The following is a 16,376-nucleotide window of genomic DNA, read 5'->3' as shown; positions in this document are numbered from 1 at the left end:
TTTTTTTAATTATCGCATTCAAATAATTATACACTTATATGATATACGATGTGATTGGTAATAACTTTATGTCAACAAAAGTTAAGCGCCCATGAACTTAAATTTCTGGATCTGTCACTGTATATCTTAAATTTTGTAAGATTAAGTTAATGCCCTCGTTCGCATTTAATTCTCAAATTATTTAATTAAATTTTACTGTTCAAATAAAATAAGTGCATATATATAAATTTATTATTTGTATCAAACCAATAAATATTTTATATATAAATAATAATATCTATAACATAACAATAGCTAAATGATATATATTTTTATTTTAATTTTTAAATTGACGGGTATAATATAAATATCAGTGTAAGTGAGCATTTATTCGAGGCAAAAAATGGTTAGTTCGGTTCAGGAATCCCTTATGCAGGGTCCAAGAAAGGAGGGCAAAGAACAGTGCCACATATGCAATTTCCACTCCTCTACCGTAACGACGTGGCTGATTTCTCTTCATAAAAACCTTGGGCAACAGACGCAAAAGGTAGTTAAAAGAAACTATAAAGTTACGGATGCAACATTCACTGCTGCCTTCGCCAATTTCCCTTTCTCATACTAATCACACTTCCATTTGCCAAACCCACACGAATAAGATCGACCAGAACTTACAAAAGTTCTGATTTATAGTTGGAATTTCGTGATTCAGTAGCTGCAGGATGAAGTTGAATCTTCTTAGCCAGCGGATTTTCATGGCCAGGCCATATCTCGGACCAGTTCTGGAAAGAAGAAGGTACGCATTCTCCAGTTCAGCTTCTGCGCCGACATGGGAAGGAGGCGTTTCAATGGTTCAAGGAGCTTCCAGGGGCATTGGCTTGGAATTTGTAAGTCTTCTTTCTTTTTCCCTCTCTCTTTATCTGTTTCTTCTATCCTATAAAATGTGCGTTGGCTTAAATTTTTATAATATTTGTGTGGCCGGAAAAGCTCATGCTTTTGGTTTTTAGATATAAAAATATATCATTGTTTTCTGAACAGATTAACTAGAAAACAGTGTCCCATAAACTTTCATTCTATACAATTTTTTCCTTTTAGTCCTTTCTAAAATGATTGTCAGATTTGTTTATTTGAGAACTGTTTACTTTTAGCATTTCTATTTTACATCATATACTCATAGAAACGACGTGATCTTAAAAGAAATAATTTTGGTACTCCCCTGTATCAATTTATGTGACACTTTTCGCTTCTCGAAATTCAAACTATGTGAACTTTGACTAATATTTTAAAATATATTTTTTTATCTTATTGAAATGAGAAGAATTGCAACTTATATTACTTTTCATATAGTGTTAAATATCTAAATTTTAAGTTTAAAATATTGAGTTAATGTAAACCAATTTAGCTTCAAAGATTAGTCAAATTGACTCTCGAAAAGCGAATAGTGTCACATAAATTGGGAGGGAGGAAGTACATTATATACATCACACCCTTGGGGTGCGGCCATTCCCCAAACCTTGCGTGGATGGGGGTGGTCTGGGCACCGGGGTTCCCTTTTGTGTTTTAGTCAAAAATCGTCCCATAAAATGGAACAGAGAGTGATTTATTAGAGAGAATAATTCATTATAGTGTTCGAGGACTGTTCCTATGTAGTACCATCTAGTAGTATTTGAAATTTCGAACTGCTTGTCTTTAATTGTGAAGAATAAGTTAGCGCTTACATAGGCATCTATCAAAGACATTGTATGCTGTCCTATGTGCTGTACGGCTTGAACATTTGATTGATCCGGCATTATTTGTTGCATCAAGTGTTTAACTGTTTAATTGCATGATTCTTTTGATGAAAAGATGCAATTAAGGTCCATTTAGTGCAGATGCCTATTATGCCAAGTACGAACCACTTAAATCTCAGCAATATAGACGGAGATTATGGGTATTGTCTAATTTGTCTAACATAATATGGCATGCTATTGCTGATTAAAGAAATTACTTCGACTATGGTAAAGAATGTCTTTCTGTGTCTCTAGATTATATTGGTTTTGGGGGTATTAATTGTAAGTCCGTGTCTTATTCTGAATACCGTAGCAATAATGTTGAAAACCTGAAAGGGATTTCTTGATTCTGGGTAGTCTTTTACTTTTAGTCCTCTTTCTTGAATTGATGTTGTCTCTGCTTAGTTCAAATTGAAGAATTTTGCACCTAACACAAGCAGAGCGTGCCTAGTATATTATTTTGATGAAGAAGGTGGAATCATAAACCAAAGTCTTTCTCTGGTACCAGGTTTTAGATTAAGCCTTTGATCCAGGGAAATGGCTGTAGGGCGCCTTTGGCATAATTGCACATAAAGGACCAAGTTCTTTTACAATCCAAATCATTGGGTGTAGTGCACCCTTATCCATACAGCAAGTTAAAATATAGACTGGATTTCCAATTTCTTTTCTTCTTCATTTTCCATTCCTTTTCTCTTTTCCTTTCTTTTCCATAGGTCTCCCTTTGCCATCTCATTTGTCGTGATTCCCATGTCACAGCCAAAATTTGCACAAATGAAATGAAATCGTACAACCTTCATGAAATTTGAAACAAAGCAGTAGAATTTTTTTCTCTGACCTTATCAGGTATGGCTGACATATAAATCAAGAATTTGGCTTGACTTACTGGAGTAATCATTAGGTTCGTTAAAGTCCTTATTTGATATCTGTCTACATGAACTTTTGTTTTCGGTAGGGTGGTCTGAGTAGAAGAGTTCAAATCTTTTGCCAACCCTAAAATTTAGCATTTCTTGATATAATTTTCTGTGCATGGGAAGAATTCCTCGAACAGGATAAACCAACATTACCTCTATTTCGTCCAATCATTAATGAACTGTGATTGTCAGTTAATTACCATGTTCTTTAACTGCTCAAGCAATGTTTTACCTGAGTTTCCCACTAATGCAGGTCAGACAATTGTTAGAGAGAAATGACAAAGGCTATATTGTTGCAACGTGTCGTAATCCTAGTGGAGCACCAGGGCTTCTGGAGTTGAAGAATAAGTTTCCGGAGCGCCTTGACATTCATCAGTTAGATCTTACAGTTGAAAGCACTATGGAGGTATATTTCAATAGTTAGTTCCTTACCCACTTTTTCCTTTATCCTTTTTGTTCATAAGTGGGATGACTAACTTAGCTCCACTTGCCAAAAGAATCATTTGAGTATTTCTTGGATTCTTGTCAGTCTTGTTTGTTCATGTACTTTCTAGTATTTCATAACAATGCTAATTCTCAGGACTCAGCCAAATCGATCAGAGACAAATATGGCTCGCTAAACCTTCTAATTAATGCATCTGGTGTTCTTTCAATACCCAATGTTATGCAGCCAGGTATATTGTTTCTTTGTTTTGTTTTAATAAATTTATCAATCTTAGATTGGACATTGTTGCGATTTATAATGATGAAACAGATAAATGGTCCTTTCCTTTCTTTGAATTATGGAATTGGTGAAGTGAATCATTTATCTTCTCTCTTTTTTCAGTACAGAAACGACACTGAGTAAGGTGCAGAGATCATCCTTGCTTCTTGCTTATGATATCAATGCTGTTGGTCCTATTTTGGTTATTAAGGTGCGGTATTTTAGTTTCTGTCATGCTGTAGGCGAAAACAACTATTTCTGTGTCATTTCTTTTGCAGCAGCAACCATTTCTGAGCAATCAAGATTTTGAATGCTCAACCATGAATATCTTGTACCTGATGTTTGATCGACAAACTAGTTATTATCCCTGTTAACGTGTAAATGATCAGGAATTGTCTCCCCTCTCCTTGAAGAGAAGGAGCTAATATGTTTTTAACCTGACAATGAAGCTAAACAACTTAGTTGAAGTTTGCCTCCTTTATACCAAAATTTGCTGACCAAGCAGATTAGAATAAAGTAGCAACTCTCTTTTCCCAAAGACGAACATTTTCTTTTTCATCAATAATCATCAAACAGGCCACCAAGGCTTTGGTTTACTGGTAAGAGCGCAGCGCTTGATGTGTTGGTAGGCGCACATCACTAGTTCGAACCTTGTCGCAGACAAGAATCCTAGTATTCTGTGAGACTTTGAATCTTTCTTAAACTATGAGCTCTTAACACAGCGATCTCTAGCCCTTTGTTAGTAGTAATGTTAATAACCAGTTATTAACAAACTGTACATCACAACCTAAGCGAAGAAGTGGAGAAAAGATAACGTGGTAAAATATCCTTCAATAATCTGCACAATTCTAATTTGTCAGAGATGTCTCAATTTGTAGAAATTCCTTCTTGTCATGCTGAAAGAAAGGTCCAGAGTCTTAAGTTTTCCATTAATTTGTAGCAAATCTTCCCTCAGAGGGTTGAATACTAGCTTGTCTAACTTGATAGAAGTTAAGATAGAAGACATCCAGATGCTTTAGGTTTCCTATAAATTTTGAATAATAAAATAATCTGAATAAAATATTTATCCTATGTGAGCTGTATTGAACCGCCATCATCAAATTAAGTTGGATATTTGGATTATTTTGGTGAATTTAGCGAAAAATAAACATGGAGCATATAGGAACCTTATTGTCGGACTCGCTGTCATGCTGAATCTTAGTCCAGAGTCTTAAAGTTTCCATTTCAAGATTCTTGGCAAGTGCTTCCCTCAGAGGGTTGAATAATAGCTTGTCTAACTCTTTATTGTTCGCAGAACTAACTTGATAGAAGTGAGGACCACCAGATCCTTTAGGTTTCCTATAGATTTGAACAATAAAATAGACTAATCTAGATAAATCATATTTTCCTATCTCAATTATATTGAGCCGCCATCATCAGTTGAAGTTGGAAATTTTTGATTATCCTGGTAAATTAAGGGGAAACCATCATGGAGCGTACAAGAATCTGATTGCTGGACTTTCTGCATAGAAGATCTTGCTAAAGTTAGACTCATCGAAAAAAAAAGAGAGATCTTGCTAAAGTTAGCCATCCACTAGTTATATCGAGACACTTAGAAGAATGATCCGCCCATACACGTGTTTCATGAGTTATTAAGTGCTGCATTGCTAAAAAAAATACAGCAGGGATGTGCTGATAAGAGATTCTGTTATAGTATATCATGTCAAAAATTGAGGATTCTCAATGTTAAATTTACCTTTTTCTTTTTTATATTGAATACCTCATTACCTTACATGTTGTAACCTTTAGTTTATGTTTTGGGTGAACAGCATATGTGGCCTTTGCTGAAAGCTGGAGGTGGGTCTGGTACTGACAAGGATTTTGCTGTTGTTGCTAACTTAAGCGCAAGGGTGGGATCGATTGGAGACAATAGTTTGGGAGGGTGGCATTCCTATCGTGCATCTAAGACGGCCTTGAATCAGTGTATGCTTCTTAAATAAATCCATTTAACCGGTTACTTATTTAACTTCTTCTTATGGATGGTAAAGTTGAAGTTTTCCATGAACTTTCTTTGATCCAGCAATATATGGTGTAAGATAATATAAAAATGATAGCAAATGTATTATAGATATCTCTAGCATGATCATCGAAGGCAAGATTTTGCGTACAAGAATTTGAGGATTTGTTGCACGGTTAGGAAACAACTACTAATTGTGTTAACCACTTAACAGGAAAAGGAGAAACAAAGAAAAGAGATAAAACAATGGTTCCAGTTTTATGCATTTTGTGAACTGGTAAGTCAAAATTGTAGGGAAATGAGAATCAGTTTTAGATGATCACTAGAATGTCCGCTCAGTTCAACCAAAGAGCTTCTCTTATAAATTATATGGTAGATGCTGTCAAGAGATTGGTGGTAGTAGGGGTCCAAACATGACAGTCTCCACCTTTGGTAAGTTTTAACTTCTTCTGGCTCAGTCTGGGGCGCAGATCTTAACTTGATAAATGTTTATTTTTGCCTAAAGAATCATAGGATAGGTGAGCAGTTTCGGTTTCTCTGATTAAAGGATATTGAGTGTGAAGTTCATTCCTCTCCGTATCCTTTCTATCTTGCTTACAATTCAGTTTAGTGATGATTAGCGTCACTGGCACCCTTAAACTCATCGATGCTTGGGACATACTTGGCTATGTTTTGATTGTTTAGAGACCAGAAATCAATAATGTAATTCGACAGATATCACTAATGTAGGGCACATCTGCCATTACGTGGTGCATTTTCTTCCGAGTATCATTTCTTGTGGGGACACACAATAACAATTCAGTATGATTATGAGAAAACGTTGGAATGTTTCTTTTTTAGTTCGGGATAAACTTCTTCAAGCATTTCTATAATTCCATAATACAATGACTTAATGTTAGGGTAATTCAATATATGTTGAGGTCTGCTAATAACCAAGCAAAATCTTGTTGAAATGTTATGCATATTTCTGGACCCATGTCCCCTTAAATTCAGCTACAAATATTTGGTTTTCTTTTCTGCTTTTGAGGACATTGCAAAATACACAAGGAAATTGGTTCTACAGAATGCATGACGAGTTCCTGGTTGTGTTTCCTTTCCTTGTACTATTTTGTGAGCAACCAAACAAGATAAGACTTGAATGCTTTCTGGTGCTATTTGCAACATTGGTTAATTAAGATTTCATCACATATATTTGTTTTTCATGTCTTGTTGAGTACGGAGATCAGAAAAGGGAGAAACTAATTTTTTTTGGCTCTTCGATCTTAAGTTTAGTGAGCCCCGACACTGATGAAAAGACGTTTATGTGCCCCCGACTCTTTATAGGATACATATATACAGTGGTGTAGTGAGTTAAAGTCAATAATGACGAAGTTGGCTTGTTGTGTACCTGAATAGTCTGACTGAAATTATCAGATAAGTCCTCAAGTGGGACTAAATCTTTAGTTCATGCTAACCGTGTCTTAGTGCTGCAGTAGCACAGAATGTGGCGGTGGAATTTGCACGCAAGAAGGATCCAATTATATGCATTTTGTTGCACCCAGGCACGGTGGACACTGATCTCTCTAAACCATTTCAAAGAAATGTTCCAAAAGAAAAACTTTTCACCAAAGAGTACTCTGTTCAGAAGCTGCTCAGCATCATAAACAACACAAAGAGATCTGATAATGGCAAGTTCTTTGCCTGGGATGGTCAACAAATTCCATGGTGATCTACTTGGTTTTGATTGATCCTTCCCGGATCATATTCGAGCAGCAGCTTGTTTTCTTAGTTGGTTCTTACAGGAATATTATCTTCTAATTAAACTGTGAAATAAGTAACAAATTACAGTTTCACTTTTATTTGTGCTTAAAAAAAGATCGTACACTTGCTGCCTGGAATGAATTGAGTTTCTGCCAAGAAGTTATCCCTGAGTTGACATGAAGACTGAATTAAGTAACAAGTAACAGTTTATTTCACTTTCATATCTGTACTTTTTTTTCTATGAAAATTCACGTGAGAAGTCTTATGTGGTGCTCAAGTGTCCTGATGGTATTGTCTCTCAGGCAAATAACATTTGCTTTGATATATGCATGTCCACAGATACTGCTATTACATTTCTAACCAAAATTAGTTTAGAAAGAGGAAAAAAAAAAGGTAAATAAAGGAATCCCCGTAGTTATCCCCCAAACAAATAGAAAAGCAAGAAATAAATGATACAAGAACGTTTCACCATCTTGAAAATTTTGAAAACACTTTAGTCTGTTATTAGACTGATTTTAAACCACAATAACGTTCTTTATTATGAAAAATTAATAAGTTGACCAACTTTCAATCTATATATATATATATATAGATATAGATTGAGAAGATGAAGATAAGTGAAAGGGTAGCATAAGCTAATGAAGATTGTTGGAATAAAAGAGTCATCTCGCGTTTGTTTTTTCGGAATGAGAGAGATTGAAGGGTGCTTCTAGAGTCTGTTGTAGTCGCCTGTTTCTATAGGCAGCACCGATAGAAGTAGCAATTTTAATAGAAATATGAAATTACTCTTTTATCCTTGGTCGACCAACTTGGCTCTTCTAAATTATATATATATATATATATATATATATATATATATATATATATATATAAAAGAAGACCAATAGCAGAGGTGGCACTTCTCTTAAGCGTATTTATCTTTTTTGTCAGCTTTTTACTTTTTTAACTTTTTAAGGATGACGGACAAAAAAGATGTTTCCTTGCAGAAAATTCAAGTCACTTCGTTTGGTTACAAACAAAAAAACTGTCACTTCTTTTAGTGTTTTCGCATCGTCATTTACACACATTTAATATCAGTTATGAACCTTCATGTGCCATATTAAATTCCACCAAAAAACACCATTAAACATCATAACTTTATACCAGTTAAAAACCTTTTCACTTTTCCAGATTAACTTCTTTTATTTCTGTCACGGCCCAAAATTCGATCAGTCGTGATGATACCTAACTCAACCCATTAGGTAAGTCATTTAACTACAATTCACTTTAATTAGATTTATCGAGGAAATAAATGATAAAATAACTAAACATTTCTACTTTTTCCAAGGGCTAGTACAAATCATGAGCATCTAAAATTTAGATTTTTTCTTTCAAAACTGGTAAGAAATAAAATACATCATCTGCTGAAATACACGAGAACAAATTAAAGATTCTAAAGCTACCAAAAAACAAGTGGCAGCTATAACTAGAATGCAGGTACATCTTTAATGTCAGCTCCCGCCACGCACAACGACTGCTGCTCCAAAATCTGCACGCAAGGTGCAGAAGTATATTATTATGAGTACAACCGATCCCATGTACCCAGTAAGTATATTGTCTAACCTCGTAGAAGTAGTGACGAGGATTTTTAGTTTAAAGATACTCACCGTTATAACTTGTACAACAGACTAGTAATAGAAACGATTATAGAGCATAACAGATAAGGGTACAATAAAATAGCTATGCGAGGCAGTAAATGATTACTAGGAGAAGTCACAGTAGTAAATTCATAATTTTCCTGGTGTGAGAAATATATTCAAGATATCACATCGAATGACACGGTAACATCTTCATGCATTTATCTAATTAAATTCATAACTTTCCTGGTGTGAGGAATATATTCAAGATATCAAATCGAATGGCACGGTAATACCTTAGTGCACTTATCTCATTCTCACCCAATATATATATATATATATATATATATATATATATATATATATATATATATATATATATATATATATATATATATATGTAGATCAAATCAATTGGCACAACAACACCCTTCGTGCATTTATCTCTTTCTCACCGAGCATACATATAATAGTACCAACTAGGTGAGAGAAATGCCAATAACAATAAAAAAATAAAGTGGGAAGCACACAGAAAGCAACAACGAACAAAGCAGTACATATGAACAACGGAAACAGACTGGAAAAAAGGCATAAAAATTATGACAGCAATTAGGAAAGAAGAATATAAATTTCACTAATTAGCATGGCAGAAGACTTAGATGCAAATATAACAAACAAGAAGAAAACCATAATATTTGCAAGTTAAACAGATAGAAGGCATGGATAACAGAACAATACTTGGGGTAGAGGACACCGACAGAACAACGACTACAAGTCACATAGAAAATATAGGTACACAATAACAGCTCAAGATAAAGGCATGAATGTATAAACAACGAAAAGATATCACAATATAATGTATGTCTCTCGTCCTCGCCTGCACGAAAACACCCTTCGTGCCATGAACATATGATAATATAAAAATAATGGCATGGCATCACCCTTCGTGCTTTCACTCTCATCCTCACATGATAATGTAAATGAAATGGCATAGTATTATCCTTCGTACATAATAATGTATATGAATGGCATGACATCACCCTTCGTGCTTTATATTTTTCCTCACATGATAATATAACGGAAATTGCACGACATCACCCTTCGTACTTTACACTCTCCCTTACATGATAATGTATATGAAATGGCACGGCATCACACTTCGTGCTTTACACTCTTCCTTACCAAACACATGTATATCATTAACAAGCAAGGTAGGAAGCATAGATAATATCAAGGAGAGTGTTTAAACGAATGTTCCAAATTGAACATCAATCGCGGCTTTCAAGCCAATCACAATTCAATGAACCTCAAGTACTTCATTATTTAAGTATTTCAACAAGTCTCAAAAATGATCTTCAACTCAAGTATAGAATTTAAAATCTCAAGAATAACGGTCGTAGCAATATATTTGTGATTGAGTATAATAACGACCGGATTTAGCACATCAATAATTTTCACACAAGTCCGTCAGATTTTTAATCAAATTATAATAAGAAAATCATGGTTTCTAGCATTTAATATCATTTTCATAGAAATCTAGAAGTCAATGAAAACATAAAACAAGAGTGTCATATAATTCTACAAAGCATAATAAGTCATATAATTTACCCCCGAGCATGGTTAACCCTAGCACATGCATATATGCTTGTCACCTTATATATGTATCACCCCCGCATATAGCAAATAATGGCAATTAGTTGAAAAAATTTCCTCAATAAAGTTAGGCAAAATACTTACCTCAAACAAGCCAATTCGATAGACTAGGTGCGCTATCCCGTTCAAATCATCCTCCGAACGGCTCGAAACTAGCCAAAAGCAACTCAATTATATCAATTAACGCCTAAGGAAACAATTTCAAATAATAAAGGTCGAATTTATAATTACAACCCCGAAGTCAACCAAAAGTCAACGCTAGGGCTCACATCTCGAAATTCCACAAAATTCATGAAATCCGAACATCTATTCCGATACGAGTCCAACCATACCAAATTATCAAATTCCGACATCAACTCGACCTCCAAATCCTAAATTCTTATTTTTGAAAGATTTTACAAATTTCTCAATTTTTTCACTTTGATTCTCACCATTTTTGTGTTAAAACTCAAATATAATCATGAAGTATACATAGAAATTGAACAAGGACACTTACCCAACGACTGTAGATGAAATTCCTCTCTCAAAATCGGCCGCTCTCGGACCTAGGGTTCAGAAATATCAAAAAATGAAGCAAAAACCCGATTTACACAGCCGAAAACAAGCTGAAGATGTCGCATTTGCGATCCAGTGTTCGCAAATGCCAAGATTTCTTTGCAATTTTGAAGATTAACAGTGCAAAAAATTTTGCAATTGCAATGAATTGTTCGCAATTGCGAACTGAACAGTACCTTACCAGAAACCAACAATCTTTTCCGATACGGAAATGGGCATAACTCTCACATACGATGTCCGAATTCAGCGATTCTTTTTGCTATAGCCCCGTAATTTCAATACAGATCTAATGCTTTAATCCAAACTGAATTTGGTGCTCATTTGCTTAATGTGGTACCATTTATACTTGAAGAAACGACGTTGAAACATAAAAATCAAGCGCAACACAACTTAAACCTAATCGAAACTCACCCAAACCTTTCGGGACCTCGTATGAACATACCAATAAGTCCCAAAACATAATATGGACCCGCTCGAGGCCTTAAATCCCACATAAAAATATCAAAATCACGAATCACACCTCAAGTCAAGCTTAATAAACTAATGAAATTTCAAAATTCAAAACTAACGGCAAACAATCCTAAACACTTTGGAATGATCTCAAATTTTGCACACAATTCATAAATAACAGTACAGACCTTTTCAACTTCCAGAAACGGGATCCGACCCCGACATCAATAAAGTCAACTCCCGGTCAAACTTTCCAAAACTTCCAATTTTTTTCCAACTTTCGCCAATACATACCGAAACGACCTACAGACCTCCAAACCAACATCCGGACATGTTTCTAAGACCAAAATCATCATACGGACCTATGAAAATAATCAAAACCCCATTTCGAAGTCGTCTACATAAAAGTCAAACTCATGGTCAACTTTTTTCACTAAAGCTTCTAAAATAATAAACTTTCTTCAAAATTGATCCCAAATTATCCGAAAACCAAACTCGACCACACACGCAAGTCATAGTACATTATACGAAGTTGTTCAGGGCCTTAAACCATTGAACGAGATGCTAATTCTCAAAACGACCGATCGGGTCGTTACATTCTCCACTCTTAAAAATACGTTCGTCCTCGAACGTGCCAGGAGTCGTCCTAAAGCCGTCGAATCACTGTGTAACCTTACTATGTACATACCCGGGGTTGATCCCACGTCACCCCGCTCCATCTAAGCCTGCCAACGCAACATAATTGGAGATTCTTGCTTCAACCTTAGTCCGTAAACCTTAGAACCCAATTTCCAATATCCGAAATTCCTTACAAGACACGAATCTCACATTTACACGATGTATAAGTCTGAACAGGTTGTGCCAAGCCATAACCATGACCCAATATGTAACCACGTGATACACCACATTACTCAGGTACTCACAACAATAACTGCTAACTACCATAGTGTATCGATCCGGCTAGTAGTTTTGAGAGTTAGAGCCCCGAACCCCTATTAACAGTTTTCCTCATATTTATTTCTGCTATTGTGACTTGCCGGGATAATTGGTTTTGAGTTTCAGAGTGTTTTGGGACACTTAGTCCCTAAATGAGAGCTTAAGCCTTAGAAATTGGACCGTAGTTGGAACTGTGTGAAGACGGATCCGGAATGGAATTCTGTCAACTCCGTTAGCTCCTTTGAGTGATTTTGAGCTTAGAAGCGCGTCCGGAATGTGTTTTGGAGGTCTGTAGTAGATTTAGGCTTGAATTGGCAAAAGTTAGATTTTTCGGCCGATAGTAAAAATTTTGATATCGAGCTCGGAATGGATTTCCGAAAGTGGCTGTAGGTTTGTAGTATCATTTGTGACCTGTGTGTAAAATTTGAGTTAATTCGGACTTGATTTGACGTGGTTCGACGTCGTTTGTAGAATTTGGAAAATTCTAAGTTCTTAGGCTTGAATCCGTGCTTAATTCATGATTTTTGGTGTTGTTCGATGTGGTTTGAAGGATCTACTAAGTTCTTATGGTGTTATAGGATTGGTTGGTAGGTTTGGTTGAGGTCCCGGGGGCCTCGGGTATGTTTCGGATGCTTAACGGAATGAAATAGGACTTGGAAAAAAATCTGGTGCTTTTGTTGGTTCTGTTGTAATTAGGCTGCCCGCAGGTGCGAGCCCGCATGTGCGAGCAAATTGGTGCAGAAGTGGAAAAATAGAGGAGTGCCAGGGGTCGCAGGTGCGAGGTGATTTCCGCATCTGCGATGCCCGCAGATACGTTAGGGGTCTTCGCAGGTGCGCAAGGTCCGCAGAAGCAGAAGGGAATTCCGCAGGCGCGCACGCGCAGATGCGGCCCTTTCATCGCAGGTGCGAAGGCAGGGGGTAAGTGATTTGCGCAGATGTACATATTTTTCTGCACAAGCTCACCCGCAGGTGCGAGCCCAGGCTCCGCAGGTGCAGAAATACCTGGGCAGTGGTTAAAACCGAAGGGCTTCACGATTTTTGTCATTTTTGGACTTTGCAACTCGGTTTAGGGAGAATTTTGAGAGCAGTTTCGAGAGATTTCTTGAGCTAAGTCCATTGTGCTTATTTTTGATCAATAATCTTGCTTCCCCATGTATTTTTCCACCTAGTTAGTGTGTATTTAAGGTGGAAATTGGGAATTGGAGGCTAGGGATTTGGAAGTTTGATTTGTGGATTTGGAGGATCATTTGGTGTATGATTTTAGTAATTTTAATATGGGCAGACTCGTGAGTGAACGGGCTTTTGTATTTTATGACTTTTACCCGATTCTGAGACATGGGCCTCACTGGCGAATTTTGAGTTAATTTCAGAATTTTCGTTAAAATATTAATTTCGTTAATTAGATGAGTCTATTATTGTTGTAATTATGATATGTAATTGCTTTTGGCTAGATTTGGGCCATTTAGAGCCGGATATTCGTGGAAAGGGCATTCTTACGAATTGATTGAGCTTGACTCGAGGTAAGTGGCTTGCTTAACTTTGTGTGGGAGAAATCCCCTTAAGATTTGGAACTATTGTGATATGTGAGCGCCATGTACGTGAGGTGACGAGTACGTACACAGGCTAGTTGTGGTAAAACCCGATTTTCTTACTGAGCAGCAACATGTTTTCCTGTTATTTTGAGTTATACCATTTTAATGAGTACTAATCTATTTTCATTCTTAATTGAGTTATTCCAATATGTGTAGCTATCATGTTTAGTCTAATACAACGTGTCTACGTGTCTTAATTGTTTATGTGAATTATGTGCAACATGCTTAGTAAATTTCCTGCTTCTTCCCTGACTAGTACTTAGTCTAAATTGTAAGATTTTTGTGATGTAGTTGTATTTCTATCATTCGCACTGCATATTTACTTTAGGACTACAGAACGGTATTTTGGGAGATCCCCTTGTACTGCATATTTACTTTGGGACTATAGAATGGTATTTCGGGAGATCCCCCTATCTTGCATATTTACTTTGGGACTACGGGATTCCGGGAGATCCTCCTGCACATTTACTTTGGGACTACGGAACGGTATTCTGGGAGATCCCCCTGCACATTTACGTTTGGGTCTACGAGACGGTATCTCGGGAGATCCCCTGTTGTGTTTCTGTGTACTAAGCTATTACTTTCTATGATTTCATTGTTGTTAAATTTCAGCCTTTATTTTATTGCGGTATTACACTCTATATTATTTTATTATATATTTACCAGTAGGGCCTTGACCTGACCTCGTCACTACTCGACCGAGGTTAGGCTTGGCACTTACTGGGTATCGATTGTGGTGTACTCATGCTAATCTCTGCACATGTTTTTCGTGTGCAGATCAAGGTGTACCTTATCGGCCGCACTATCAGTGAGCCGAGACAGCTTTGGAGACTTCAAGGTATATCTGCCGCGTCCGCAGACCTCAGAGTCCCCTTCTACTCTTTCTCATGTCCATTATCTTCTGTATTTTTCCTTGTTAGACTCTGATGTATAGAGACACTAGATTTTTCTTTCTGTAGTTTGTGGTTCACGATGTTCCGGGTTTTGGGATTTGTTGTGTATTTTTGAATAGTTGGTTAAATTTATATTTTTATTTCATTATTTCGCATAATGTTAGGCTTACCTAGTTGTAGAGACTAGGTGCCGTCACGACGTCACACGGAGGGGAAATTGGGTCGTGACAAGTTGGTATCAGAGCTCTAGGTTCATATGTGTCGTGAGTCACAAACCAATTTATTAGAGTCTCGCGAATCGGTATGGAGACGTTTGTACTTATCTTCGGGAGGCTATGGAACTGTTAGGAAAATTTCACTACTTTGATTCCTTGTCGTGCAAAAATTGCTGACTTCAAGAAAATTCTAAACCTATGTATTTTATTCTCTCACAGATGGTGAGCGTACAAGCGGATCTGATGAACAGGCACCCGCGCCCCCTGCTAGAGCCGCGAAAGGCCGGGGCCGGGGCCGGGGTAGAGGCCGAGGACGTCCACGTGGTGCAGCCAGAGCACCCGCATAAGCTGCTACAGAGGAGCCCCCAATAGCTCAAGCTGGAGGGAAGACACCTGAGATACCTGTTGCTGCACCAGCCCTCCATGAGACTGTAGCCCAGTTTCTGAGTATGTTCAGCACCTTAGCTCAGGCTGGATTGATTTCACTTGCTCCTGCCACATCTCAGGCCGGGGGAGGAGCACGGACTCTCGTCGCCGGTACTCCAGAGAAGTGGGTTCAGGTCGACCAGGTTCCAAAAATTGTACCAATGCAGCCGGTAGCTCTACTTCAGCCCGAGGTTAGGGCAGCAGCTTCTGAGGCAGAGCAGCTCAGACTTGAGAGGTACAAGAAGTACCACCCACCTACCTTCAACGGATTGGCTACATATGATGCTCAGAGTGTTCTGGAAGAGTGTCATCCTATTCTCCGTACTATGGGCGCAGTAGAGACTAGTGGGGTTTCTTTTACTACCTTCCAGCTTGGAGGAGCAGCCTATCAGTGGTGGCGTGCTTATGAGTTGAGTAGTCCGGCTGAGGCAGCGTCACATACATGGATTCAGTTCTCGGACATGTTTTTGAGAGAGTATGTCCCTCAGAGCCTCAAAGACTCATGGCGCGCGGACTTTGAGCAGCTACGCCAAGGATCTATGACTGTGTCAGAGTATGCAGTATGTTTCAGTGATTTGGCCCGATATGTACTGGCCTTAGTTGCCACAGTTCGAGAGAGGGTTCGACGGTTAATTGAGGGACTTCATCCCAATATCCGGATTAGTATGGACAGGGAGTTGGAGATGGATATTTCTTATCAGCAGGTTGTGAGTATTGCCAGGTGATTGGAGGGCATGCTTGCCCGGGATAGAGAGAAGAGAGAGGCCAAGAGGTCTCGAGAGACTGGTTATTATTCTGCAGCTCGTGTCCCAGCAGCTCGCCATGGTAGGGGTTATGTGAGTCGCCCCGTTCATTCAGCTCTTCCAGCCGTTGGCGGTGTTCCAGCTCCTTCTAGACCTCAGGAGCCTTATTATGCACCGCCAGTATCTAGTCTGCCTCCTGCAC

General features: G+C 37.6%; 2 protein-coding genes across 2 annotated transcripts; both read left to right on the top strand.

Moving 5' to 3' along the window:
• Positions 1-528: 528 nt before the first annotated feature.
• LOC104087855 (uncharacterized) lies at positions 529-7,358 on the top strand. Its single transcript, XM_009592420.4, has 6 exons — positions 529-863; positions 2,910-3,062; positions 3,237-3,330; positions 3,488-3,570; positions 5,168-5,321; positions 6,828-7,358. Exons 1-6 carry the CDS (start codon positions 699-701, stop codon positions 7,061-7,063), a joined length of 885 nt encoding a protein of 294 aa, XP_009590715.1. The 5' UTR covers positions 529-698; the 3' UTR covers positions 7,064-7,358.
• An 8,399-nt stretch (positions 7,359-15,757) lies between these two features.
• On the top strand, positions 15,758-16,156 carry LOC138905914 (uncharacterized). The gene has a single exon (XM_070194427.1). The coding sequence runs from the start codon at positions 15,758-15,760 to the stop codon at positions 16,154-16,156; it is 399 nt and encodes a 132-aa protein (XP_070050528.1).
• The last annotated feature ends 220 nt before the right edge of the window (positions 16,157-16,376 follow it).

Source organism: Nicotiana tomentosiformis, chromosome 2, assembly GCF_000390325.3.
Source record: "Nicotiana tomentosiformis chromosome 2, ASM39032v3, whole genome shotgun sequence".
Lineage (NCBI taxonomy): Eukaryota > Viridiplantae > Streptophyta > Magnoliopsida > Solanales > Solanaceae > Nicotiana > Nicotiana tomentosiformis.
This window is presented reverse-complemented; position numbering and strand designations above follow the sequence as displayed.